The following is a 27,541-nucleotide window of genomic DNA, read 5'->3' on the forward strand; positions in this document are numbered from 1 at the left end:
TGAACCGAACATCCCTGAACTACAGATGCGAATTTTACAGCTGAATAGAACGCATTAGGAACGACAAATAATTTATGGTGAAAATTAATCGTCCATTGAGATATTCAAATATTTACTCGATCAATTATATAGAAGTGAGTAGTTGTTTTTTTTTTTATTTGACAATCGAATAATTACCATGCAAAATCACTGAGGATGTTCTTTCCGTTGAAACTGTAAATTCTAGGATTCTGCGAGAAGTACGCCCCGTTTCCGTTGAACATCTCCTTCCAAGAGTTGAAGAGGACGTCACCCTAGGTGGTCGGAAAAAAGATATACTTGAAAGAAATATCCGAAGAAGAATTTCTTTAAAATATATGTAAGGAAAAATCCCACATTCCAGGAACTTATCAAGTTCTTGAAATACGCGGAGGGTACTTCGATATTCTTCTTTCTTTTTGCTGGCCAAGTTTGGCCTACAAGAGTTGCTTCAACCCTTGAAGTTCGAGCTGTTTTCCTTTTTTAATTAATTCTTCGCAAATGGTGAGGGTCATGGAACAGTTTACAGAGAAAAATTAGTTTTTTCAACCAGCCTTTATTAAATTATTTATTTATGCGACTAAAAAGATAACTAGGAATATATTTTCCCGCTTTTGCCTATGCATCTTCTACAGGCGCAAAAGTGAATAAGAACTCTCGATAGAAAAATGAATCTGTTGAAAAGGAGTAATTTTTCTAAATCAAAAGAAAATAGCTCAATCTTCGAGGGTTGAAATCTCACTCGTTTGAAGTGAATTTAGACAGCAAGGAAACAGTGTATTATCGATCGATGTGTATATTTCCACAGACTGGCAATTTATTGAATTCCAAAGTTTGGAATTCATCTTTGCTAAAGGGAAACTGGAATGCGAATTCTTTGTGAATCGACGTTTTGTGAATCACCTTTATGTTGACGATAGGGAGGTCCCTGTCCCCGAGTCTCACAATGCTGTCGACATTCTGCACTCTGGAGCTGAGGAATGCACGGAACGTACCCCTTAAACCGGCTCGCTTTGCTTCTCGATAACAGGCATAGTCAGCTCCTCGTACGCCGTGCATGTCCCCAGTAAAAGGTTCATTCAGGGCAGCCATTCGCAACTGCAAAGTTAGAATATTATTTTTCTACTCCTGAAGAAACTAATACCCATTTGAAACATCCAAATGAAACAATGATATGTGCTTTTACTGGGAATGAAATGATGTTCGAGAGGGGTCCCGAATGACCCGTAAAAAAATTCACTGAAACTGAAACAAAGAGTCTAAAAGAGTTAATATTCGCCCATGATAGAATTACGTTGAAATGGTTAAGTGCGTTCATGTCTTACCATTCGCGGATACCACTTCGCAGCAGAAAGGAAATTCAGTTTGAATTAGGTAATACATCGGTCAGGTTCTTGTGAATAATATTTCAACACTAGACAGAATTAATATGGCGACTCACCCCTGTTCCATCTGCTTTCACGGGTATCTGGTTGATCAGGTTGGAAGCCTCGAAAGGTGGATTTGCTGGAGGCGGAGACGTGGTCGGTGGTGCTGGAGTAGTTATTGGTAAAAGAGATCCCAACTGGAAAATGCACGATAAATATATCTAATTAAATCGGTTCCTCTATAACGCTAATTGTTTAGTCAGCTGGAAAGCACTGTTGATTCGACACACATTATTGGGCGAAATATGCTGCTCGAAATAATTACTAAGTACGCTTTTCGATAATTCAGGAATATTTACGTTACATTAATATATTTATATCATATTAATTTACTTTATTTAAATTGTAGTGATTCTATATTGGGAATAAAGGAAATAATTTCTGCTCCCAAACGTTAAAAAGAAACGAACAGATACTATTTTATAATAACGCGTGTGTAATTAATAAATTAATTTAATCCGATGTTCAGAGACCATTGGAGCTAGTGTTAGATATCATTATTAGCTCGGGAGGATCAATTAATAAATGGCAGGTTCGAGCTTTCAAAGTATTGGGTCCTTTGTAAGCTGCTTTAATTACTTAAGCTATACGAAGGGCGAATCACTGTAGCTTAGTATCTCAAATAACTCTTCTATTTCTGATATTGCAGAAAATTGGCACATAGAGTACTTGAGAGCAATCTCTTATACGTCATGTAATATTCAGCGATTTTAATGAAATTTTATATTTTTTATATAGAGGTCAATTTCTATTACTATTCTATAAGAACTATTAACTTAATAGTTTTACTCTCGAGATTCCTTACCACATCGAATATTTACGAAAAATTAATTCATTATGAAAAAGAAGCGAATATTTGTATCTCCTTTACTTTTCCGCTTATTAAAAAATCATTAGTATTAAATAATCGCTATTGCGTAGCCTCAAAATTAACTGAGTTCGGATAGTCTGTCTTCAAATGTAAAAAATGTTGACATTTTTGAAATATCAAAAGTTTCTGCTAATGCCTATTTACCAAAAGAGAAAGTTCATTTTCAGTAATGTTCGTGCAAACAAGTTCTATGGCAAGGTCCTTCGCTAATTTTGCAGTCAGCTGCTGACCTTTCATAGTCAGGAACTTAGGTTCTCGGAACCAAAGCTTTCCAGGTTAATCCTGTTTCGTCAGCATTAAGTACATTGTGCATTGCACAGTCTTCTTCAATTAGAAATTTATTGAAACTCTCTTTGAACCTTCCTGCAGCGGTTTTCCTCGTTGGAAGCTTTTATCTACTCCTCGTGCATGCCCTCGGCGTATTTTAAATTTAAATAATTTAACGTTTTCTTGATTAAAATTGAAAAATTTTAAATTTAGATAACCAGGCATTACCTGATTTCCATTCATCTCTTTATCGAATTCAACAGCCTTTTCTAGAAAGTCGCGATATTTCCTTTTTTTGCATGTAAAAGGCACGATTGGCTAACGTTTCATTGTTTGGTAGTATTAAACTCTGCCAGTGTAAGCATTTTAACTTGCAAGTATTTTTCAATGACACTTTCCAGTGTTTTTTATTTATTTCGGCAATATAAAAAATAAAGGAGCTACATTGACTCACCCTGTGCAACACACAGAGATGGGCTAACTTTTATAAACAAAAAAATAAAATATAGTCTAAAAAAAGTTGAATACTAGTTGAGAACAGATAGCAGTAATAACAGTCGAAAATAAATAAATGCGTGTAAGCTGTGAAACAGAGTATGTAATACCGCGTGTAAATAATAGTAAACGTATTTTATACTAACAGCGATGTATTGCCAGCCATTGTTCACCCTGACGAGCAGCGCTTGTTCATCTATGATGTACGCCAGTGTTCCAACAGGACTTACAGCGGACATCTAGGGGTTAACACGAATCAGTGAATTCTCGTGATACATGTATTCGAATTTTCGTGAAATATTGTTCGTCGGTGTCGTGAAAAATTTACTTTCGTCATGGCTTCCGTGTTTTGGAAGGTCACTGCTCCAGGTACGATCTTCGTCGTGGTCTCCACAGGACCCCTCGTTGCAACGGTCGCCGAACCTTGTGAACATTTGAATAAAATTGGCACGGAGATCGACGAAGTAACAATTGAACATTTCATTTACGAATGTACGTACACAAAGTTAGACCCGTTATTAAATGGAATTATTTACTATGTTTCATTTTAACGTAAATTACCTAAATGCTCTTTTAATTCTTTCAGCTGCTTCAGTTCACGAAGAGCCTTCAATTCGTCCAGACTAGTTCTGAGTCCTTGCAGCGGTAAGGAATAGGTTTTTGTAATTGAACACATTTTTGTGCAACGAGTATTTTTCCTTTCTGAAATTTATATTTATATTCTACGAACTTTAGCTGCTTGTATTCAAATGTAAAATAAGAACTTATTGTCTGTAGAGTCTATAGTAGTCTACAGAATATTAGACGTTTATAATAGACGTTCGTCATTGATTTTTGTTAAAACATGTCACATGTAAACAGTAATTTAATAACGTTAAATATATTTGATTGTCTGTTACCTTGTCTGACTCCATAGTAGTCCCTCTCACCAAATATGTGGCTTCTGCTTAGTCCTGATTCTTCTTTTTGCCCACCTAGCATTCCTGGCGGTCCCGGAGGTCCTGGAGGTCCTGGAGGCCCTGGGACCGGAATATAGTTTCCTTGAGATGGTGGTCCAGGTGGTCCTGGAGGTCCTGGAGGCCCTCTTTGGCCGTCTCTTCCGGATTGGCCAGGTATTCCAGGGAAACCTTCGTCTCCCTTATCGCCTTTTATCTAAACGTGGTTTGGTATGATCATTCTCTTATTTTAAGTATAAACGTATAACTTTTTTTATGCAGAGAGTGTATCGTTGACTTATATCGCACTACAGGCTCCAATTAAACGATGGATATGATGGAAATATTATTAATTCCAATCGTATTAAGAACACAACATCACACATTGTACCAGATACAATATCCGTTACTTGCTATTGCATTTCCAGTCATGAAACTAAATTAACGTCGATAATTATTTCTCCAATTTTACGCATCGATAAATACGAACAGATACACTCGACGCATTGTGCTAGATGTAATATTCGCTATTTGCTATTGCGTCTCCAAGCATGAAACTAAATTTTGGAATGACAATAGTTATGAATGTCGTTCCTGAAGAGAGACAACAACCCTGGCTGAATAGATTGTTCTACCGAATTTGCAGTTAGAAATAATTTATTCATAAGGAGTTATTTACTGTTTTTTTCTCATGTCTTCGGGACGCTACGCGATAAAACCTTACGTTCGCGAGGCTTTTAAACCAAAGTGCAGTAAATTAAGTCCTGCTACGCGCACTCGAGGGAGGGTGGTTGTCAGTTGTCACCCAGACGCCGCGGAAGTTCGACGAATTTCTGTTTGGGGCGTCGAATAAATCGGGGTCGTGGCTTCGTTGCCCGATAAAGATGGAAAAAAGAGTGGTGGGCGTGCGTCAAGCACACACTTGCATTAATTCCCGTCACCCCCTCGCGTTCCGTTCCTTGCTTCGAGACCGTTGGGCAAACCAGGGGGAGGGTAATCTACGAGCACCGTTACAAGTTTCGCGAGGTTCGCCAAACGTAGCTCGCTTCGACTGAAAAATGTTCCGCCAGTTGGGATTTGCGCGACTTCCGCCGCAAACACTTTCGTCTTCCACCTTGTGATTAAATAGTGTTGGGAATAAATAGTCAAATAAATATGGTGACATAAACAGAAATAGAGAAATTCAAACAAACACAGAAAATGTTGGACTTGATTGAAAGTACTGTATCTGCTACTGTAACTTTCTAATCAGTCGTTCCTTTTATTATTTCGTAGCTGAGGTTTGGAGAAGCTGATGATCGCCAATCGTTGGTCATCAATTTTTTGAAGCCTCAGTTTCAGTTTTACCAGGACACGTGGATGGGGTTTTAAAATCGGAACTCGGTGCGTCCACGTATGGAGCCATGTTTGTGCAACAATTTTTTACACAAAACGACCCCTCCAGCGATCTGTAAAACTTTGCAACAGGGGGTCGTAGATTACCCGTGTACATCTCCACTTTAAGCCGTCATTCGGTACACGGCAGGATAAAAATGCGTTCATTACTTTGACTTTTTTTAAAATGTCAGTTTTGGGTAGACGTCATTTTAGATAAATAATCCTAACAAACGCTAATCAGACTTTCGTTGAACATTTTTGCTCGTACCTAACAAATTTTTGTTTCTCTCGATACAATATTATTACACGTATTTTATTATTATATCACCTATAATTTTACTTTGTAATTCAGATGATTATCGAACAAACAACGAATCCAAGGTGACTATTTTTTAATTCGTCGAGAAATTCAATAATCTCTGATACCATGCCTCATAGTGAACAATAGCGTCGAGTATAGGGACTGTGAATCGTACTTACCCCGACGGAAACTCCGTAAGGACTCGGGGTTCCAGGTTCTCCTTTTTCTCCCTTGGGTCCTCCAGGTCCAACAGGTCCCGGTAGTCCAGGAATTCCAGGACGTCCCTGTTAGAAGTAGTTACCGATACGTAACATTCATGCTCCACCCTTCCGTCCATGAATATTCCATGCTCATTAACCCTTTAATTAATCTCGCTCGTAGTTCGGTCTACCATACACATCGCTCGATTACCGTGATTTCTAATTTTATGAACGCAATTATTACTGTATCGTTATCCGAAGCAATCAACCGATCGACGCGCGTCAACGTAACGAGGAAATTATGTACAGAGGAGATATTTAAAGATTGGTTATCGAACTGTTCGAGTGAACGTGCCATGTAATACTTACTTTCATACTGTTCTGTGCTCAGCATTGGAAAAAGAGTATCATAATTTTAGAATTGTCACTTTCACACGCAAGCGTGCAATTATTTGTTTTAAACCAAACGCGAGGAGATGTGTTAATTAACGTCTGGTTTCGTCGTAGAAACATCGTGTTTCACTGATTAGTAATCGAATAATCAAATTAACAATCAACATTATTTCTGTTATATGGAACGCTGAAATGTTACGAATGGAACTTTAAAAGAATCATTTTTTTTTTACATGATTTGGAACTGTACGAAGTCAAGGAAAAGCATAGAACGAACATCTCTTTTTCTAATACTAAATAGTAGATCATGTCAAAATAACTGTCGTTAGAATTAAAGTGGCAAATATAATATATACTGTGCATTGCTATTGACGTGAATAAAAATGTACTAACATTTCGAAACTCCTTATACACGTACAGGATGGTCCACTAGAAACAGGACATTTTACTAAACACTGGAAAAATTCCCTCGTAACGTTTCCAGTTTTTCTTTTTCTGGTTAGCAACTCCTTTCTCCCATTATTGAAAACAGCGAAGACACTCGGATGTCCTGTTTCTAGCAAACACCCGTACAAAGGAAACCAGATGGAAAGCATACACGATAGGAGGATCGATCTATTGCATAGAAGAATAAAAGAAATTTGTTTCATACCACCCATCCAGGTAACCCAATCTCTCCCATAATTCCCGGCTTTCCAGGTGGTCCAGCGGGACCAGGTGGTCCTGGGCGTCCTCTTCTACCTCTCTTGCCCTCCATGCCCTTCTCGCCCTTGATGGTGATGTAGTCACCGGAGCTAGCTATAGCCGTGACTCCTGGCGGTCCTCTCTCGCCTTTATCGCCCTTTGAACCACTGATTCCTGGTGATCCAGAGTCGCCATCTTTTCCTGGTTCTCCTTTGTTGCCTTGAGGTCCTTGAACGCCGTTCACACCAGGAATTCCGGCTGGTCCGGAGGGACCTTTATCTCCTTTCTCGCCTTTGGTGCCCTTATCTCCTTTATACCCGCGCGGACCCATCTCACCTCTATCGCCTTTCTCTCCTAATCCTGATTAAAACGTTCAATTAAATTGTTTAGGGTAGAGGAAATGCGGAGGAACAGTCGAGTGTTGAGTTACGTTGAAATTTGAAAATTAATTAGAAGGTATATTGCGAATTTATGAAATACAGAGGTCAGAGACAAAATGCCTCGACATGAGCGAATAAAGCTGAATATCCTCCAATATATTATATTTAGGTACTAATAAAATTTAATACTATATCCAGCCACCTCTACGTTTGACTATTTTAGTATACCATATTCATCCTTGAAGTTACCTCTAAAAATAAGAAGAGAATCTTACCAGAGTCTCCAACGTTTATCACTCCGGGACCAGTCAATCCAGATAGGCCTGGAGGTCCAGGCGCTCCAGGAGGACCTGGCTTCCCTTCCGGTCCAGTGTCGCCTTTGTCACCCTTCTCAGCTGGTCTTCCATTTTCGCCTGGAGCGCCAGGTAGACCTGGCGAACCTGGAGCACCAGGTTCGCCCTTAAATCCTTGGTTTCCTCTTGGCCCTTCTTTTCCGTGGTCACCCTTGACACCCTTGTGTCCTGGTTCACCCCTGGTTCCTTTGGAACCGGGTATTCCTGCCTCCCCTTTGAGTCCTGGACTCCCTGGAAGGCCTGCTTCGCCCTTCGGACCTGGCAACCCTGGTCTCATAGTGATGCCTTCCGCCTAAAGCGACACAAATATATCATCGGACAAGCGATTGATTCAATTTAATTGTATAGGTTTATGTGCTCGTTAGTAGTAGCTAGGTAACAATGCAATATTGAAAGAAGCTTTTATGCGATCGCTACTCACCCTATAAATGCCCAGAGGTTTCCAACTGGGCTGCATGCGCATAATGGGGGAAATTTCTCTGTTTAATCATTGGTACAATGTCGTAAAGCTAAAAGCAGTCTGGTCGGCGTGCCGCCTGCCCCTTTGAATCGTCTAATGACCACTGACGAACAATCGTCGTTCAAACAATCGACTATATTAAAGCGCGATACTCCGGAATGTTTAACCGAACTGTTCTTCTACACTCCAGTTTGCCTGCCCGTGAGTTTGCTTTCGCTAGTCCCGTTCGAAAATTAGCGAGACGTTAAAATTTTTCGATCATTGAAGGGCTGTATTCCTTCACGATACTAAACAAGCCGAATATCAATCTAAATAGAGAATGTCTTTTACTCGCAGCAGTAAACAGGTGAAACAGTTCTGGCGCTTGATCCTCCTACAAACTTTCATTAAAATTCCCGCGTCACACCTCCGCGCGATTCCCACGCGAGCACGAAAACCGTCGATACGAGCTTCCAGCGTTCCCCGAACCGTTCTTTTTATCGAATTACCGTTAATTCGGCACCTCGCGGCTCTTCAATCACCCAGGAGCGCACTGGAAACGTCCGCGATAGAGCCGCTTTGGGAATAAAAGAGACGAAGGCTGAATGAAAGATGCCTACATTGAATGCCCGGCGTTCTGTCAATAGTCGAAGGAAGTCCGAAAGTTCTAAACCACTTGGCGGAAAAGCTTCTGAGAGGCCGGCATGACGTATAATGGAACGAATGCTGGCGTTGATAAATAGGCGTTCAGAGAGCGGTCGTGTGACGAAGGAAAAAAAGAAGAGGACGACTCGATTCGAGTGCGGTTACAGAAGCAGAGAACCGTGAACGCTCGAATAAACGAGTGTCCGTCGAAAAGAGCGATTCGAAACGTTCATCGACGAATAAACACGCGATGCCCATTGTCGATTGCCGCTTTTCCTATCTGGTTCGCTCTTTGTTGATCGTTCCACAGAGAAAGGGTGGTATTTGGCCCTCAGTTTTATGAATTGTAATTCAACTGGACTGCACACTTGCATTGAATACTAGAACACTGTTGATGTTGGTGAAATGTAGATGAGGAAGAAAAATAATTGAATTGTATTTAAATTTGTAGGTCCTTAATAAGTACTTAATAGCTCATTGATAAGTCTTTAAAAAAGGATCCAAGAAAATCAAGAAAAGTACGTTCGTAAGGGGTGCGAGCAAGTACCCAGAGTTAAAAAATTTACCCAGTATCTTCGTTTGGCGTGAACTAACCGCCTGCTTGGACCACGAACCGCCCTCAGGAAACAATAGATTGTACAGCGCGTTAAATTTAGTGGTCGTAAACACATGGGCTGAGCTTGTAATAGCTTTCCCTATTAAATTGTCACGTCTAATCCAGATTTCTCGCCCCGTTCCCTGCCTCCTGGCATACGGTCTTTGTCTCCGCAATAGTTGGTCGACTCGTGAAAACATCCCGAGCTTTCTCAGCGGATGTGGGTTTTCGCGCGGCGACGAGTCGTTCTCCTAAACAACTTCTGCCGCCGAGTCACCCACCTGACGTACCTAGTCGGCGCAGCCTAGAAATTGGTTTCTGTATTCTCGAGGGAAATCGGACGCCTGCACGTCGGAGCACGAACCAGCACCAGGTCACGTAAGATAACACTCGAGGTTGAAGCGGGATGCTTCCTCTACCGAGGATCCCTCGAGCCTTAGCAAGGTTCCAAGACTACCCTGTGGGAGTGGACGCGCAAAGGCGAGTTGAACTCGAGCTCTTCCTGTTTTTCGGACAATTTTACCGCGAGTGAGTTTCCTCTTGTTTCGGGTGGAAACGTTCGATTTTCGTCGCGGTCTTAGAAAGTTTGGAGCTTCGAGGGCACACCTTTGAAGTTGTAGGTAAACATTCGGAGGAAGTATGCGGACCTGGGCGTTAGAAGAGGGAAACTTTTGTGGTACGCGATGAACTCCACTGGTCGATATCGTCTGATCGTGACCTTTTGTAAAATAATTATTTATGTAATTGATTAATTTCATAACTTATAGAACGATCCAATTGCCTAACGGAAATCATTTTAGAATTGCGAGAAAGAAGTCACAATTTCCTTGTCACGTCGCGTTCATCGATCCGCGACATTATAGCGATATCGCGTCGTTCCTAAACTCGTGTGTTCCACGCTTTTCTGCTTTGCTTATCCAGGTTTCATTTTCTGATAAGATGTAGCCCTGCACGAACCGCCAGGAGTCGAACAGGTCCGTTTCAATTTATTTTTTGCCCAGAATTCGACAACGCCAAGTCACGAGAGAATATGTGTCATCTTTTTTGTTAAAGTCACTCACGAATGCAGATGATCCTGCGCGAAGTATTATTCGCGTAGGGCTTTGCCGTGTCGAGAAATCTTTTACCATCTCGTGCGACATTGTGAGGGTATGTACGGTAGCGATGTCGAGGCTTTAAGGCTTCAATATCTCTCTGCGAAACTTCCCACGTGTCGAGGGTGCCTTCTAGAGAGGACGCATATTGTTTTCATGCGAGATGTTAACGTTTTATATTGGCCCGTAAGCGCGACGTACACTTTTAAGATTAAACGAGCATTTTTTTATAACTACTTTTTATTTTTTCGCTTAAAGATATTTAATTACGAAAATTTTTTTATTTCAAAACTCAATTATTCTCTGGATATTTGCTAGCGATTACGTGATAATACACATATTTATTTATACATGAACCATAAAAATACTGTGCACTTTATAACAATTTTTATACAGCTATAAAAATACGTAGACATATTACGCAACTGCTAGCTGCGATGGTTACAAATGCTATAATAGACGTAAGAAGCGTATTGTGGTTGCGAAGAATTGGAGATAAAAATAATCGTAAAGTTCAGTCGTTAATATTAAAGTAAGTGAATGCGGTACATTAAAGAATTATCTACCGGGCCACGGCGTACTCTGAATTATGCACAGTTCAACTTCTGTAAGCATAATTCACCGTTGTTGCAGCACGTGATAAATTGGCTCCTAGAGTTTTTATTTTTTCCGTACTATTATTAACCGAAACGCGCGATAGTTAGATTATTACAGTAATAAATCTGGAGACTGTACGTGTATATCCCTCCACTCTGTCGTTTGAATTTCTGCGAAAAAGTGAAATCGGTAAGTGGAAAGTTTCTCGGTTTTATCGTGCTACCCAATCTCACACTATCATTACATTTTATAGTTTGCTTAAAATACTTTTGTTTAATCGTTGATTTAAAATTTTAATTTTGAGACTTTTCCAAAATCAATCTAAATAAAATAAAATAAATACATAATAAATGTATCATGTGATATAAGACATCTTGTTAAGATTGAACTATGTAGAAGTGTCCCACCGATCGTCGATTACGTTCCCAAGATTAATACACCAGGTTACGGAAATTCGTAAAAAATCATACACTTTGTTAGCTTTAATTTGTTTCCTTTTTGCTCCATTCTTTGCAGTGGCACGTTTCCAAATGTTGCACCGCGAGAACGAAACGAGCGGCCTGACCTCGCCTGCTAATTGTTGAAACGTCGGAAGGTAGAGAGAGCTTTGTCCATTCCCAAGTACGTTAAAAGCACGGAAAAGTACGGAAAATCGTGGCACTTCCGGCGGGCAAGTACGATTTCAGCTATCGCGATAATAATTCCATCGAGTCGTCGAGATGCATTCTCGAATTCTTTGAAGAGCTGTTGAAGAGGGAATGCAATTTTGATAGTACTCAAAATAATGATAATTGAGCCGTTCATTGCACTTTATTCCTCAATTATTCCTCGACCCCACAATTTTCAGAATTTTATACAAAGCAATCCCAAACCGAATTTTTATAACATTCCAATGATATCCGAGTCTAGAGAATTTCGCGGGACAACTCGTGCCGAACGCGTTCGAAACGCGATGCGCATTCCGCTCAGCGGAATACCAAAATGCGGCCCCCATTTTTCACCAACGGCATCAGCTACGTTTCGCACCCTATTTAATTTCCACAGCTAGCCCCGAACGAAAACGGGTCATCCGGCTCACGTTTGCCGATGTATCCACAGGTGCACCAACGTTAACACGGATGCGCGGTTTTCTTGGAATTTTTTTAACCGTGGAGAAACAACAAGAAAAGGCGGAGCGTTACGGGTTACGGACGCCGCGGGAAAAGACGAGACTGGCAAAAAGGTGGATGAGGGGCGAACGGAGGGCTGGCAGAAAGGGGCTCGAAAGAATGGAACAGGAGGAAAGAGTTGGACATACAGCTCCCGCCTTTATTACGTGCACGGTTACTTATTCCCTGCGGGGCGATATCGCGTTCCATTTCCATTCAACGAATTTCTTGTCGTCGTCGTTCACCCCCGCTGAGACAACGAGGTGTGCCCGCAACCGACTTCCGTCGTAAAAAACTATATACGCGACGGATGGCCAACGAGAAGTGGCGTTTCAAGATTTCTATTTACTGATTTTATTCCAAGCATCGACTCATTTTATCTCGATCTGAGAGTCAACCAAAATTCAAAGTATCGTTTCATATTCTAATGACAAACAACGATTCAACAACTTTTTGAGGTTTTCCCGATGAAAATTAATTCAAACACGACCATATTCGGAGTGCGCAGTTTAGTCGTGCATTGAAAGTCGCCCCAAAGTTTTATTTTGAGAGCAACGCAGATTTTGTGATTTTCTGGTAGTTATATTTAATTAACGAGACGTGGAAAAGGTCTTTCTCAAGAACATGGGTGCTTTGCGTGCAAGAGAATAAGGAACATTTCAGCGGCGACGCGAGAACGACAGAAATTAAGGTTACATAGCCGAGGGCTTAGTCCCTTCGGTGGTGGTTAATATTCTCGTCTGTTTAGGAGGCGCTTGGGCCAATGGTACACGATCGGGGTAGTTTATTGGACGTTGAATGCGTATACCTTTACGACCGGAGAAGGTTAAATGAGGGTGTAAATTTCGGTAGCATACTGGAAAGGATACGATATTGGTATTGCAGTTGAAGGGTTTTACTTACAAACGGGCAACCTCGACGAGGATGGCTTTCATTGAGAATAATCTCGACGTTTCTCGTAACAAGGGTCGATTGAATCAAAATTTAGAATCGAAATTGGTTTATTCCAGAACCTAATTAGGATTCAGTTCCTTGGAAACAGGTTGTTGGAAATGCTTTGTCAAATATTATTGCTATTGGAAATTTGTAGACTTCTAATTATTTCCGTATAGAATTATAGAGTAATACTAGCGTACACGATTATGAATTATCGTTATAAACTTTTCCAATAATTCAAGAGTTCGGAGACCGTCTTTCCAAGTTTACAACCGAATTTAATATTTCCTTCCTGCTTTATCGCGTTTTCGTCATAAATTCCTCTAAATTATTGCCACTAAACTGTCGATGACTTTTAACGATCCATTTTTGTTGAAGTTTTAATTGCATAGGCAAATAATAAAAGTTTAATTCGATACTCGGTTATTTGTCAGGCAAACTGTGTGAATAATAATAGAATAGAATTTCTTTTTCCAACGAAATTAATTTCATTAATCTCAATCTGTTTGTTCATCAGTGGATTCCTAGTAAATATTAGACTCAGATGTTGTTCATTTTATCTCTTGCAAGGAAACGTGATCTTTTCGACCTACATATTAAGCAGGCTCTCTTCAGCAGAATAGATCATTAAAAAACGATGGAGTAGAATTAAGCGTGATATTTAAAAATTAGTATAAACATTACTACTCACATCGTAGCCAGTGAACTCGCCCTTTCCAGGGGGTCCAGGAGGTCCTTGCGCTCCCTTTTCCCCTGGAATTCCATCGCGACCAGGTTCCCCTTTCTGTCCTTGAGGACCTTCCGGTCCCTGCACTCCCACATCTCCTTTATCACCCTTAGCACCTTGCGGTCCTTCCAGTCCTCTCTCGCCAGGTGGACCTGCTGCTCCCTGTACAAATCATTTCAATCATGTATTTCCACGCTGACGAATAAAGCCACAAATGCAAGCTCGCGCGAAGACAATATCCATAAAATTCGTGCAGTCGCTCGAAACTTGCCTGGCATTGTCATGAAATTCCAATCGTACGCTTATGCTTATACGTTTAAAAAGGTTCAGAGGAATTATTTTGGTTCGTTTGCGAAAACGTCGTTTATTTCACAGATCATATTTCAATAGTCTCCGTCACATCGTCGAACGTTTATCGGGAAGCGATTGGTTTTCTACAAAACGTCAATACCGTCAGCCCCATTTGGCCTTGCTTTCCTTCTTGACCTGGAAGTCCTTGCTCTCCTTTGGGTCCTTGGATCATCTTTGGCATCGTGAAAGACGCCATCAGCGCAGTTGCGTTGCAGGCGCACGTTCCGGGCTCTCCCTTCTTCCCTTGTGGACCCTGTAGCATTTTTATTGTGTTTATCCTTGATAATATAATCGTTCGTGAATGCGTAAATGTAGCGGACTCTGATTATATCTTCGTGTTTACTCTTTTATATCCGACTTAAATCTAATTCAAATGCTTTAAAATTAAAAATATAACATATATTTTGTTGCCTTTATTTTTATACATATTCATCATTGAAAACCTTCGTAAGTGTTTAGGCATAATCTTGAATTTATTTTTGTTTAACATAGTCGTTACATTGCGAATACCACAGCTGTATTAAAAAATGTATAACGTTTCCTTCTCGCGTTTTTTTTAAATAGTTTATTTACATTCCACGTTAAATTAAGTATCTCAAGTTTCTTTTAGAAACCAACGTCGCTCGACAGTACCATATTAGTTTTTCCTTTCAATTGTGAATTATTTTTAAACGTCGCGACGTTCTCGTTGCACGAATGTATTTAAGCGTTAAACAAATGCATTCGTGTCCGGGTCTGCATACCAATAATTTCGGAAGATACCGTGAGAGCGAGTTCCTGTGTAATCAATGTTACATGCAGCGGTTACCAGTACTTCAGCGCTCTGACTAAATTGGCTTGCTTGGGTAACAAGATAAATGAGTGATCCCGGATTGGAATGCATTCAAGCTCGTTTCGTATGCACAAACGCTACTGAATTATTATTGCTGAAATATGTGTCTACGTATACATATCTGGCATAGTGAACGATTCTTAGAACCGAAATCTGGCAACTGCTGACAAACTGCGGTGATTTAACCGTTTCTGTCTACGAGGAAAACGTATGGAATTCTGGAATTAATTTATCAAGTTAACGTTTGTGTAAGATGTACCATTGTAAAGTGACTTTGGCTGTAGGCTACAAATGAACAGTTCTAGATAATTACTCAGTCAATCAAATATTTATATAATTATTTATTCATTTAGTCAACTACTTTACTCGCAATTTTAGATAACAAAAGTAAATGTATTATATATCGTCTGCCTTAATATATGCTCTTACTACTGAATTCAATCACTACTACTTCATGTATCGCAATAAACTGACACACATAATGGAACCTATAATTATCGTTTGTCAAGCAGGATACAGTTTCAATACGTGCAATTACTATACAATTCATGTTTTTGTTTCGCGTAAAATTGTTCTAGCAATAATTCTATGGTACTTATTCGTTTAAAAGGCAGGAAGCGCAAGTATTTGGGTTAGAAGACATTCTTTCAGAGGGAACAATGCACTATTGCATAATCATAAGCGAAATCTGATACGAATGTGTTGTCCTGCAATATGCGCAATGCATTCAGCATGTCTTTATACGTGTGCTGATTACAGAACTATTAAAACTGGAGCTTCTGTGGTTCGTATAAGGATTGCTAATGGCGGGATATCTTCGGTACAATGATACCTGAATGCAGTGCGGCCATTTTTAATTTTTCCAGGGTGCTTCACACGTTTTTTCATCTTTTTCTGGTATTATTTATCAACAACGTCTTTAAACAACATTATTCTATTCAAAGAGAAAAAAATTATAAATACAAAAAGATAGAACCTACGTGGTACAATATAAAAATAATACATATTTATATTATATTATTTTTTATTTTATTAGTCCGTATGAAAAACAATAATTTTAATGAGCTTCGCTGTTCAACCAAATCAGGGTCAGGAAAATATTATTACACGTTGGATTTATTTGTTAACTACATACTGCTGCAATGAAGTTTTCTCTATTTTATACATTCGAGGTACACGCTTTCTGTTTCAATTATACAGATACAACTCGTCATGGTATTAATGTCAGAGTTGTGCGTAACGTAATTCATAATCAGGGAAGTGTTCTTCGGTGGCTATTTGTTTCTGTTCTGACTATAGTTTTTGTAGAAAATAGACGTGTACGTGTACGTACATCGTGTCCAGTTTAATTTGTTTATTGCACGTTCCTCAGAGAAACCACATTACTTACGGGCATGACTTAATAATACGCGTAATTCATTATACGTATATAACATAGTTTGGTATGTACACTTTGCATTAATTAGGCAAACACGAAAGCATTCTACGCGCATACCACTATTCGTACGGTTAGTTTCAGAGAAAGCAACTTGCAGTTGAATTCTAATTTAAGTTAACTTTTTACATCACGGCAAATGGAATTTGGTAACTAGCGTGTGAAGAGACTTGCACAATCAAAGATAATTTTCAACCTAATGTATTTCTCAATTGGATATTTTTTTAAATTTAAACACAAATTTTTAGAGATTTTAATAAGCATCATATTATTTTTAATTTTTCACTTTTCACTCCAAACATGGTACGAGATCAAGTTAAAAATTTTAAGAACCAGTTCAATTTGCATAATATTCCCTGCTTTATTTTCTTAAAATTATGTTTGCGTTTCAACTAATATTTGTTATTTATGCACGGTGTCCGTTTCATTTTTTAGAGATGCTTTCGAATTCGAATTTTTATTTTTCAAATGTTTTCGTAGAAGCTGTGCTATAAACAGTTGAAAAGGAAAAGAAAGGATTCATGTTTCCCACAGTGCTGTTATTAATATAAATATTTACCTCATCCTGTCCTGGAGGACCTGGGGGTCCTGGTGGTCCTCTGACACTCTCTCCTTTGTCTCCTTTATCACCTTTCTCGCCTTTCGGCCCTTTGTCTGAGAAATGCAGAAAGTTATTCAATTAAAATTCATAAATTCAAATAAAAAAATTAACATTCACCGGATCCGTTTCGTATACAAATCGAACTTTACAGAAACTCAATCAAGTGCGTATGTCCGAAGACGTCAGCGATGCTTCGAACAACTTCCGTCAAGATTACTTTCTTAAACTACAAAGTGGAAAAACGTACCACCCTTTTTACAATACTTTTTTACGATAAGTAAAAAAAAAAAGAAAATATAAACCAGTGATGGGCAAAATTTCATTGGAATAACGAACCACGAATAAAAGCATCCTTCAGTGATCCATTCGTAGCATTTACTCGATCGCTTTAATAATTGTTCCTTATCGGTGTAGTCGCGATTAAATAAACCCGCGAATTCTTAGCGATTACTCACAGTCCGGATTGGGAGGAGGAGGTGTGATGAATGGCGGTGGATTGCTTTCCTCGCTTCTGTCTTCGTCATCGTCTCGTCCGATCTGAAAACGGATGGTAAAAAGGGACGGTGAATAAGAACACTAAACGTGATTTATATGTCGTTATACAGTAAAAAGAAAAGGAGGATAAAAGGAGAACGAACGACGTGGGAGTTTCATCGCTTATGGTTGTGATTGATTGCGCGTTGCGCCGCCGCTCGCCGGTGCGATTTATTTATCTTCGAAGAGCATCGAAATCATTCCATTTTTCAGAGATCCGCCATCGTATTCGCGTTTAATATAGCGTTATGTTCGAACACGCATATTCGACAGGGCTGAGTAAAATATTGTTTCGAATGGTACATAATAAATAGACCATTATACCAAATCATGCGTGCTATTGTGAGAATAATGCGGGTTATTTGTTGCGACAGCTATTTCAAATAGTACTTAAAAAATAGTATTTTATTTAACAGATACCGAAAGTAGCGTGGGGCTATATACTATAATATTTAATAAGATATGCTTTCGGTATTCATGCAAGGGAATAATTGGACCATTTGTAATTGAACTATCGGTTTTTCAAAGCCTTCTTTTTCCTTCTCGAAAAATGAATGATAACGTGTAGGTTGACGGTGATTAATGAAGTTTCGGTTAAATCAAGCGGAACGGTTAGCATATATTCGCTCTAAGTACTTTCCGATAATTATTAGTAATGGTGCGGATATATTGGGCTGAGCCACCAGCGGTGGTTATTTATCACCGATTTTTTGACAAATATGGAGCAATTTTTTTAATCGTACATCTATCCAGTTTGAATATTTGAAAACAGCTTAGGGAAGTATAACGAATTCTTTTCTTTTCATTTTATTTAACGCTGTATTATTATTAAATTCTCCAAGTGTGATGGACATCTGAACCGTCATCAAAGTAACAAGCATATAAGTAATCGTTAAATAAGAAGAAATTTATATAATTTTTATCCTATTTCCCCCTATTTCCATCTGAACTACAATATTCGATACAAGAGCGATCAAATTTGATACGGAATGATCCTAATACACGCGCATGAAGTAGCAGAATTTTATTAACACACCAGGGCACACGTGTCCCTGGTCGCTGCATTGATACTGGGCCACATGTGAAACTGGCGATCGCAATAACACGTAGGAGAGGAAAGACGAATACAACCGCAGGCTGTTCCGGTGAATTCGTTCACCCGGTATACGTACATCCTGATCAGCTCCAGCATGCACGGCTGCGCCTTTGCATCCCACCGTACGTTCTGGAAGCTTTTCTCCGAAGTAGGATTTTACGGGTGAAATAAATTCCTGGGCTTTCCCTGAGTTAGCAGGGATACCAACTACGAACGAGTTTGCACGAACGGGCTCGGTTGACTCCGATACCATCGAGGGATCGGTGTCGGGAAGTTGGAAGAACGCATTAATTATTCATTCAAAAATCGAAGAATTCTTCACATAGAATTCACTAATGTAGAGCGTTATTTAAAAATAAGAAATCCCAATAATAAATAAATTGTTCTCCTTCTCAGTTTTTCAGTGGAAAGTCGGCCAAATTGAATATTAAAATCATAAATGTATGTATTCGTTTATTGGTCCAAAGTTTATTTTAGAGAACGAAAAATTGAAACTTGATATTTAATGAAGGAAGTTTGTTTTAAGAGAACTTTAGAATAAACTTGGTAAACTTAGCAAGTTTGAAATATAAATTGTGTCTTAGGATATGCAATGGGGTACTGAGCATCCAGAAATAGCGATAGCAAACAGTTCGTGATTTCATCAGATAGCTACAGGCGCGAAATACTGTATCAAGGCGTAAATTCCTAGCGAACTTCTCTCCAAATTTATAACCGATGTATTTTCAATAAATCGATCAAGTAATTAACATCTGTTCAGCAATTTTTTAATTTTTTTTCACGACCTGACATTTTAATTTCTTCAGTTCTTAAATTTATTATTACTAGCTATAAATGGAAAATGACGAATGCAAAGTTGTAAAAGAAGAATAAATCTTTCAAATAGCGTAAATCATTAACAATAATACGAACAATATCCGAGGCAAACCGAATCGCTGCGGACCTATTCTTTAATCCAATATTTATGTCCGAAGACCGAGCAAATATAACTGGGATAAGCGACCTTCCGAGGAGGTACTGTGTACCAGGGTATCCAAGGATGAAAATCTTTCAAGCATCCGAGCTGTGGCCAGCAGGACAAATCAAAGTCAATTCCAGTTGGTAAGTTTAACTTCGACAGAACTGGATCGCCTGGTCTAATTGCCAGCGTGAGTGGTTACGTGGCAAGAGCCAAAGTTCGTCCTCAATCTCTTTCCCTCCCCGGGCTTTCTACGACCCCTTATCCGTCTTTGCCTTTTTCTTTATCTATTTCTATTTCTCTGCATCCTTCGCCCTGTATCTCCTGCATCCCATCGACTTCCCCGCGTCTTTCTGACACGCTCGGCTCCCCAATTCCTCTGTGAATTCCTCAGCAGAACGAAGCTTGCTCTCTGTTCGTCGTCTATACATCCTGGCACGAAGTTAACGCGGGAGTTCGCGTCGAAGACCATGATTCCAAGGAAATACCTTTAAGGCACTAGCGTTTTGATGAACCTTCCTTCGAATGGAGTTACATTCCTGACGATTCGCTGCGCGTTGATTTCATTAGGTTGATCTGATTCCTCCTTGGCTCGCGACCCATCGAGCCGGGATTCTTGGAGCCTCGCAATCGACTTTAGAGGCTTTCTATTGTAGGAATTTTGAGTTAGGATCGGCCAAAAAGTATATCACAAATTTTGTTGTAGAGGATAAAACATTTTGGACTGAATTGTTTTAAAACAATATCAAAGTAGAAGCTTATATGCAATTGTATTACACGAGTGTTTCAAATTTGAAGATTCAATGCGAGTTTCGCAAGCTTGATGAAAATTGAACGAAGACCCGCCTTTTAAGACCACATTAAATTTAATCGTCAAAAGATTTAATAGATCGACCAAGTTTGGGAAACGGATGTCGTGGCATAGTGGTTCCTTGAACTTCCTTTGGATTAAGTATAATGACGATGGAAAGGCTCGTAGACTCCCAAGAACCTGGATATTTTAGGCGCACCAATGCAAGACTCCACAGGAATTTCCAAGATTAATCTCACGGTATTCGAGACGTTGTCCCCATAAAGAGATTGTCACGTTCTTTTAGCGTTAGACAGGCTTCGAGGGAATCCTTTGTAGAACATCGAATTGTCTTGAGCACGAGTCTTTCTGACAAATTGCAATTAAAACGTTTTGCACGAATAACTCTTCACGTGTGGGAATAATAAATCTAATAAACGGAGGATAAAATACTTCAAGATATTTATGGACTAGGGATCGCTTCGGTCTCTGTTCGGTGGGAGCAGAAATTAAGCAGTAATATTTAATCGATAGAACTGCAGGAAGAAGGATCAGTGTTCACCTCTTCTATTGTTTATAATTCTAAAAATTCTATGAACTATATGTCAGAAGTAATAGTTTTATGCTTGACATTTATTACACAAATTGGAGCCAACCAAATAATTGTTTGCTGCAAATTAAATATATAACAAGGAATTTTCCTGGTCTATCGTTCTTACTGCCAAGAAAAATATCTTTTGGCTTTGAGTATTATTTTATCTTCAGCAGTTGACCTGCAATGGAGTATACAATAATTCGTTTCTTGCGTTTAATGGCGAATAATTATTCCAATCTAAATACATAATTGCAATCGAGTTTAACGCAATAAATTTTAAAAGACGGCTGAAACAAAGATGAATATGAAAACCTCTTTTGCCCGACCTCGTTTAGCAACCTACTTCCAGCGAAACAGAAACATCACACTTTTTTTCAATGAAATAAATTGAATTCACGAGGCATTAAGTATCATCGTTCCATTGCGCGAAAATCCGTCGGATGAGATGCTGAAACGAACTTGGAAACGTAAACAAATTTAATTAAATCCTTTATCGCGATAAAAGCGCCGGTTGTTATCAAACGTTGGGCGATCAAGTTGCGTTAAAGGGGAAGTATCAGTTTCGTAAACAGGAAAAAATTCAAAAGCCTGCGAGCGTACAGTTACAGTTGCTCTTGTTAGTACGGTTACAAAAGTTAGAAAGGTAGCAAGCGTCCGCATGAAACATTATATAGGGGACTATTGAAGTTTTCTCTCATCCTGGAGCGATCGTTTTATTCAAACTTCCATTTCATCGAAACTTCACAGATTTGTGGAACAGTTACAAATAAACAATGGACATCTTTTTTTTTTTAATCAGCCATTCCACAAATCTGCAAATTTGCATTAAAATCGACTAGTTTGGATAGTCCCTTGTTAGATTCACTCTCCATCAGGGACGAAATTCTTTCGAACAGATTCTGCCAGGATGCAACATCGAACTTCGTATCTCGTTAGCGGGCACCCAGTAACTCGGTATTAATTCAATCGGGGTTAGTCGTGGTGCTACTTGCGGAACAAATAATTAGTTAGTTCACAGTATTGTCAGTAAAGTTTTCAACGAAATTCAGTTTCGTCTTGCAACTCACGTCTATCTTATTAGGGTCAATATCCCCCAAACCGATCAAATCGGTATCGCCAAAACCGGCCAAATCGATATCAGAACTGGAATCGCCTGATCCGTAGTCCTCGTCCGTTGTATTGAACTATAAAAGAAATTTCGCATTAGCGTCACGGCTGTTGTGGGTGAGTTTATAGTTGGGATTAATTTTCTTCTCCTCGGGGATCCATTGCTACGTTCGTCGTCTGCGTCGAAACGTGACGATGACATTTATATTCTGCTTATGGATAACGCTGATTAGTTATCGCTTTAGTTAATGCTTTTGTTTCCCTTAGCTTCTTCGGAAGAAATAACCACTGCACTCGAATGATTAAAAACATCCAATCGATTGGAGTAAAGTGACGTCTCGAGGATACTCTGAGGTACATGTGGGAGATTGAAAGATCACTTTTGGAAGGAGCTCGTATTGGGTTAGACGTTTTAGATGATCATCGCAATGCCTACGACTCAGCAAAAATTACTCAACACTCTGCGCATCCCCTTTACTCATGCTACCATACTCTCCCTAACCTGATATCGATCTTTCAATGTCCCATCTTTGCAGGATCACTCCTTCGAGTGACGAGATGCATATTCTGCATGACCCTGCACATAGTCTTGCAGGCTGTAAACTCGAAAGTGCATGAGTTTGAAAAATATTTAAGCGAAGCAAACAAAGTGCTGTCCAATTCATTGGCCTCGTTTAGTATGTGTATGTTACTATATTCAGATGCAATATAATTAATTTAGCAATCGTTGCGACCATAAAATTTTCCGATCCTGATTAGTACTATGTTGTTAAATATTTTATTACTTTGTAATACCCTTCATAGGTTAGCTCGTAAATGAAAATTTAATTTCTCAAGTAACGATGCATCGAATAAGTTTACCAATTTACTAATTCAGTGCAATAATCATAGCGAACGTCTCTGTGGGAAAGGAAAGGTTGATTTTCCGTGAGAAACCGTTCGAGACGTAAATTCTTCCTCCCTTTTCCGTGAAAACTCTTTCCATAAAAACGCGAGTTTTACTTCTTTTATCAGGGCTCTCTTGTAGAAGCATAATCCAAGGTAAGAGGATTAGAATAAATTTATTTGTAATGTGACACGCTTAGGGCTTACTTCTCCACCCAAAACTCCCTCGTAAAAGTATAATCGAAGGTAAGAGGATTAGGAGGAATTGATTTGTAACGTGACATGCTTTTCCTAATATTACAACGTCCCGCTCGGTCTAAGGTACAGGGTGTTCAAGTATTCCACGTAGAAGCCGCAGTAATTCGAGAAACTCCACTCAAGGTTCCGTGGATTCGCTCAGGTTTCTTCATAAACGTACTCTAACGTCTTACGATATCTTTACGACAGTTTAATCATTACTGAAGGGAAGGGAGCACCTCCAAAATGATTTTTCCTTGAATTCGGTTTATTTAGCAATTTATATTCGTAAGTGTGATGTCAACACCTCCGTGTTATCTATATTTTCTTTTGATTTTTGTAGAAATAGCAATAGCATACATTTTTATAAATAGATTATTTGTCATCTAATATGGAGTATAGACAAACATTTTTTCCTGTGATTTTTTAGTAACTACATTTAAGGAACTTCTTGCGTAGAAAGAATGCTTTGTGCATAGTATTCCGAATATAGTAGAATCTACACAGACAGCGTAAAACGGGTTAAAGTATTGGTGCAAGTATTGAAATTCATTCTACTTGTGAAGACAAAGCAACGAACGAAGTTCTGCAGTCATAAGGGGTTGCGAATATTGAAGTTCTATTGTACATGCAATCTCATTAGTATCAGACAGGATTCCCATTATTATGAGCAGTCCAATTATTTTAACATGATGAAGACCTTCCTGAAATTGCTCACTAACAACTGAATATCGTGTGCAATTTCCATATGCGCGAGCATTAATCTTGGAATGGAATTACGAATCTGAAATTGTTAAGATTCTTTTAAATGTTTCCCAGGATCGGTTAAACGCGAATTCGAGATGCCGCATCAGGCTTAGAACGATTACGACGCGTCTGAAACCCGTCGCGATTCAAACGTCTCATTCGCGAGGCCGTCTCGCCGATGGAAATTTTACAACGTTGTGTTAATTACACCGGAATTAATTAAACGTAATTAAACTATTCGATCAGATTTAACCGGCGTCTCTAAAGGAGTGAATTTAAGCGATGCGCATTCATCGAACGGATTTACAGGGGGAACGAAATAGCAGGAAAGTCCCGATTGAAATTAGAAAATAATCCAATTAAACGTGCCCGTAGTTGCGCGTGTTTATGTATGTATATAATGCACTTTACATAGCATTAACGCGGCCGCTGTCATTCTCGCACACGCGCAGAGTAGCCGAGCGAGCTTAATTAATCTCATTCCAGCGATTTCAGATCTGGCGTGAGCCCTTTTCAATTATTCAAATGCCGAAGATCCAGCATCAATTCTGCGCGCGTTTCGCAGAGACGCTTTCAATGACAGTATGTTCAATACCGCGGATTAAAGTTTATTAATGCATTGTGCCTCGAAGAGAGGACAATCGGAAAAGTATGCGATTGCCAAGCATTATCAAATAATAGCTGGCGTATCTCGAAACGCAAAGAGTGTATCTCTTTGATGGTTATTGGGTAATGTTTACAGAGAAATCCTCCATTTGCGGAAATGATCTTTGTGATCGACTTAAAAATTGGTTATGATTACATTTAAAATAAGCCAATTCCTTATTTCATCGTAACAATTTTATTCAATTTGTCCGATAAACTCGATTAACACCTAATTTACTCCTAATAACTACGTATTACGTATTGACGTGCGATACACCAGAGAATTCCTACGGTGTGTCCCAACATATAATTCATGTCACGCTTTCACAATGACGTAACATATTTCAATTTTGATCGTAACAGATTTATCTAATTTGCCTATGAGAGCTCGAGATTTCGTATCTTCTATCAATTTGCGTTTCAATATTCCCGCTAATCCTAAAATTTAATCTGTACTAAAATCAACGGATCACCATTCATTGTTGCATTGACAATGTTAGGTTTGTTTGTGAATTTCATACATGAAATCAGGGCATTAATATAAAATGTAATTAAGTTCCATAATTAATTGTGCCAAAATATTTGTGATAAATAATTTACGTTATGTATACGTATGTATATGTATAGTATTTGTATGTTCAACGTATATTACTTTCGACATTCAAACATTAACATTCAAATTAGTTCAGCAACATACATTAATCACGAAACATGTAACACTTTAGATTAAAAGTACCCAAAATTCATAATCCGAAATGCGTTTAGATACACACGCCAGAAATAAATCAATACACGTAATCGTACCCCGTCGATACAGAACAATATAATAACTCAAATTTCCCTGTATATTAAAATTTCGCAATTCCAATGACAGTTACAAAACCCCAAATAATTTTAGCCGCCGTGTCCAAAAAGACAGTAACGTAAACATAGATTCAGTACCACGACGATAGTTATTCAACGTTCGAGCGACGTTAGCAACAATACCAGGAAAATATAGGGACGTAGCGGAATCAATGGACCGCCGGTTTTACGCTGGATTGAAAATTTGTAGCTCTCGTTGGCCGGGGTTGTTTTAAATGTTTTCGAGTTTCTCATGCGGCGATATCTCATCGATTACGACTGGCGCGACCTGCTTTTTTCGGAATTACCTCCGGATATCGAAAAATCGTACCTTTGAGTGCCGCGCTCTCGAAGGAGAAGAGAACCCTCGACCCCGATCAATCACGGGGAAATTCAAAAAATATTCGACGACGCGCCGCGAGACAAAATATCGGCCACGCGATTTCGCGAACCGTGGGGGCGACGAGTCAACACGGAACGCGGAGGCATTCGTCAGACAATATTTCGTCGCTGGTTACCAAACACTCGAGATTTCTCATGCGAAAAACCCGGATTTCTGCGTTCGATTTTCACGTATCCGCGGATCCAGCCACTTTCGTACAGATTTACGTTTTGTTTCGAGGGTTGGGGGCCCCCCCCCCCCCCCCCGAGGCGAGCGAAAGCGACACGAGAAACAACGTATGCACTTGGGATGAAGAAGAACGTCGACTGGGGAACACTTTCTGGAACTCTCGGGTCGTTTCTGAATAATTGAATTAAACTGACAATCTGGTGGATGCGTCTCCGGTGTCGCGGGCGAGATTCGAGCACGGCGCGGAAACAACAACGCTGCTTAAAAATAAATATGGTAGGCGCGAGTCATGGCGTTTCTGGGATTGCGGCTCCCGGACCCTCGGAAGGTCCACTGGCTCTCGGAAGGAAACAGGAAGCAACTGCTACACGGTGAAATAAAGAAAATTGCTATACATATTTAGTGTTGGTAGTCTGGTGTTGTGTATTATAAATTTCAGTACTGTAAGGAATTGAAGAATAATCGTCTTCGCAATGCATGCGGTTGTAGTAGAAGCTTAATAATTACCGTGTGGCTTTATGCACTGACAATTTCAAGTTTTTCCATGTCGTGCATGAAATTAGATTCAAGATTAACAGAAATTACATGTACTAAATCGAACTATAATTTAGAAACTAAACGTTCACACATGCCCCTCTTTTCTTAACGAGGATAAGGGTTGAAAACGAGTTTCTATGGATATATAAATTATGTCATCGGAACAATTTCAACCTGATGAAGTCGTGTGACATATTTGATACTTTTACATCTCGCTAAAAATTAATTTCCATCGATTCTCACTCGAATCACCTCTTGACGACAGTCGTCGCGGTTTCTTTTCGCTCGAAGCTTAACGAAATTCGCCCCCAAATGTACGAAACAGGAATTAACACCTGGCAGCATAATTTGTAATATCGCGAAACGGTTCCCGTAAACACGTGTACCCGTTGAAGCAATTTAAAGAAATTTCGCCTTTGTCTGCATGCAACCACGTTAAATATTTTCATTCTATAATCCGCGGCAGCGAAGTTCAGAGCGCGAATTCATTCCTCGGTAACCAGGTCGGAGTGGAAACAGAAAAAAAGCGACGAAGGAAGGGTATACTGGGAAAATTTCACTATATTTCGTTTGTAAAGATTTGAAGGGGGGGGGAGGGGGGGAGGTGGAAGTTCAGGGGATGCTGAAAGGCGGGCAAAGCGCACGAAACCGTAAAATTGTGTGAAAGCAGTCATCGTGGAACTTTAACAAACGAATCACACGGTGTGTCTTTTAATTGCTGCGCGTTTTAATTCCTCATCAATCGTGGAAAGGATCCGCGATGAAAAAAAGATCTGATTCGTACATTATGTCGATTAAAATTTTCTGTCAAAGGTTCATCGTAAGGGTGTATATGAAGTAACTACGGTTTCAAAACATTTTTAAATCGAACGAAGAGGGTTGTCAACATTGTTTG

The 27,541-nt window shown here is 39.4% G+C and overlaps 1 protein-coding gene across 7 annotated transcripts in view; it reads right to left on the minus strand.

Annotated features, from left to right (window-relative positions):
* LOC128877874 (collagen alpha-2(IX) chain) overlaps positions 1-27,541 on the minus strand; it is a 236,225-nt gene that overhangs the window by 2,621 nt on the left and 206,063 nt on the right. For 2 of the 7 annotated variants that reach the window (XM_054125497.1, XM_054125498.1), the window contains 17 exons: positions 17,557-17,638; positions 17,060-17,154; positions 14,334-14,486; positions 13,847-14,044; positions 8,123-8,152; positions 7,624-7,993; positions 6,937-7,328; positions 6,261-6,272; positions 5,871-5,975; positions 3,978-4,230; positions 3,640-3,780; positions 3,407-3,501; positions 3,225-3,317; positions 1,460-1,582; positions 1,344-1,358; positions 922-1,116; positions 178-293 (listed from right to left, as the gene is read on the minus strand). In XM_054125497.1, coding sequence (XP_053981472.1) covers positions 178-293; positions 922-1,116; positions 1,344-1,358; positions 1,460-1,582; positions 3,225-3,317; positions 3,407-3,501; positions 3,640-3,780; positions 3,978-4,230; positions 5,871-5,975; positions 6,261-6,272; positions 6,937-7,328; positions 7,624-7,993; positions 8,123-8,152; positions 13,847-14,044; positions 14,334-14,486; positions 17,060-17,154; positions 17,557-17,638 — 2,468 coding nt within the window. Of the gene's footprint in view, positions 1-177; positions 294-921; positions 1,117-1,343; positions 1,359-1,459; positions 1,583-3,224; positions 3,318-3,406; positions 3,502-3,639; positions 3,781-3,977; positions 4,231-5,870; positions 5,976-6,260; positions 6,273-6,936; positions 7,329-7,623; positions 7,994-8,122; positions 8,153-13,846; positions 14,045-14,333; positions 14,487-17,059; positions 17,155-17,556; positions 17,639-22,141; positions 22,259-27,541 lie in introns of all 7 variants that reach the window. The other 5 variants (XM_054125491.1, XM_054125496.1, XM_054125494.1 and 2 more) reach the window with 5 other exon arrangements.

The sequence above is a fragment of the Hylaeus volcanicus genome, chromosome 6, assembly GCF_026283585.1.
Source record: "Hylaeus volcanicus isolate JK05 chromosome 6, UHH_iyHylVolc1.0_haploid, whole genome shotgun sequence".
Lineage (NCBI taxonomy): Eukaryota > Metazoa > Arthropoda > Insecta > Hymenoptera > Colletidae > Hylaeus > Hylaeus volcanicus.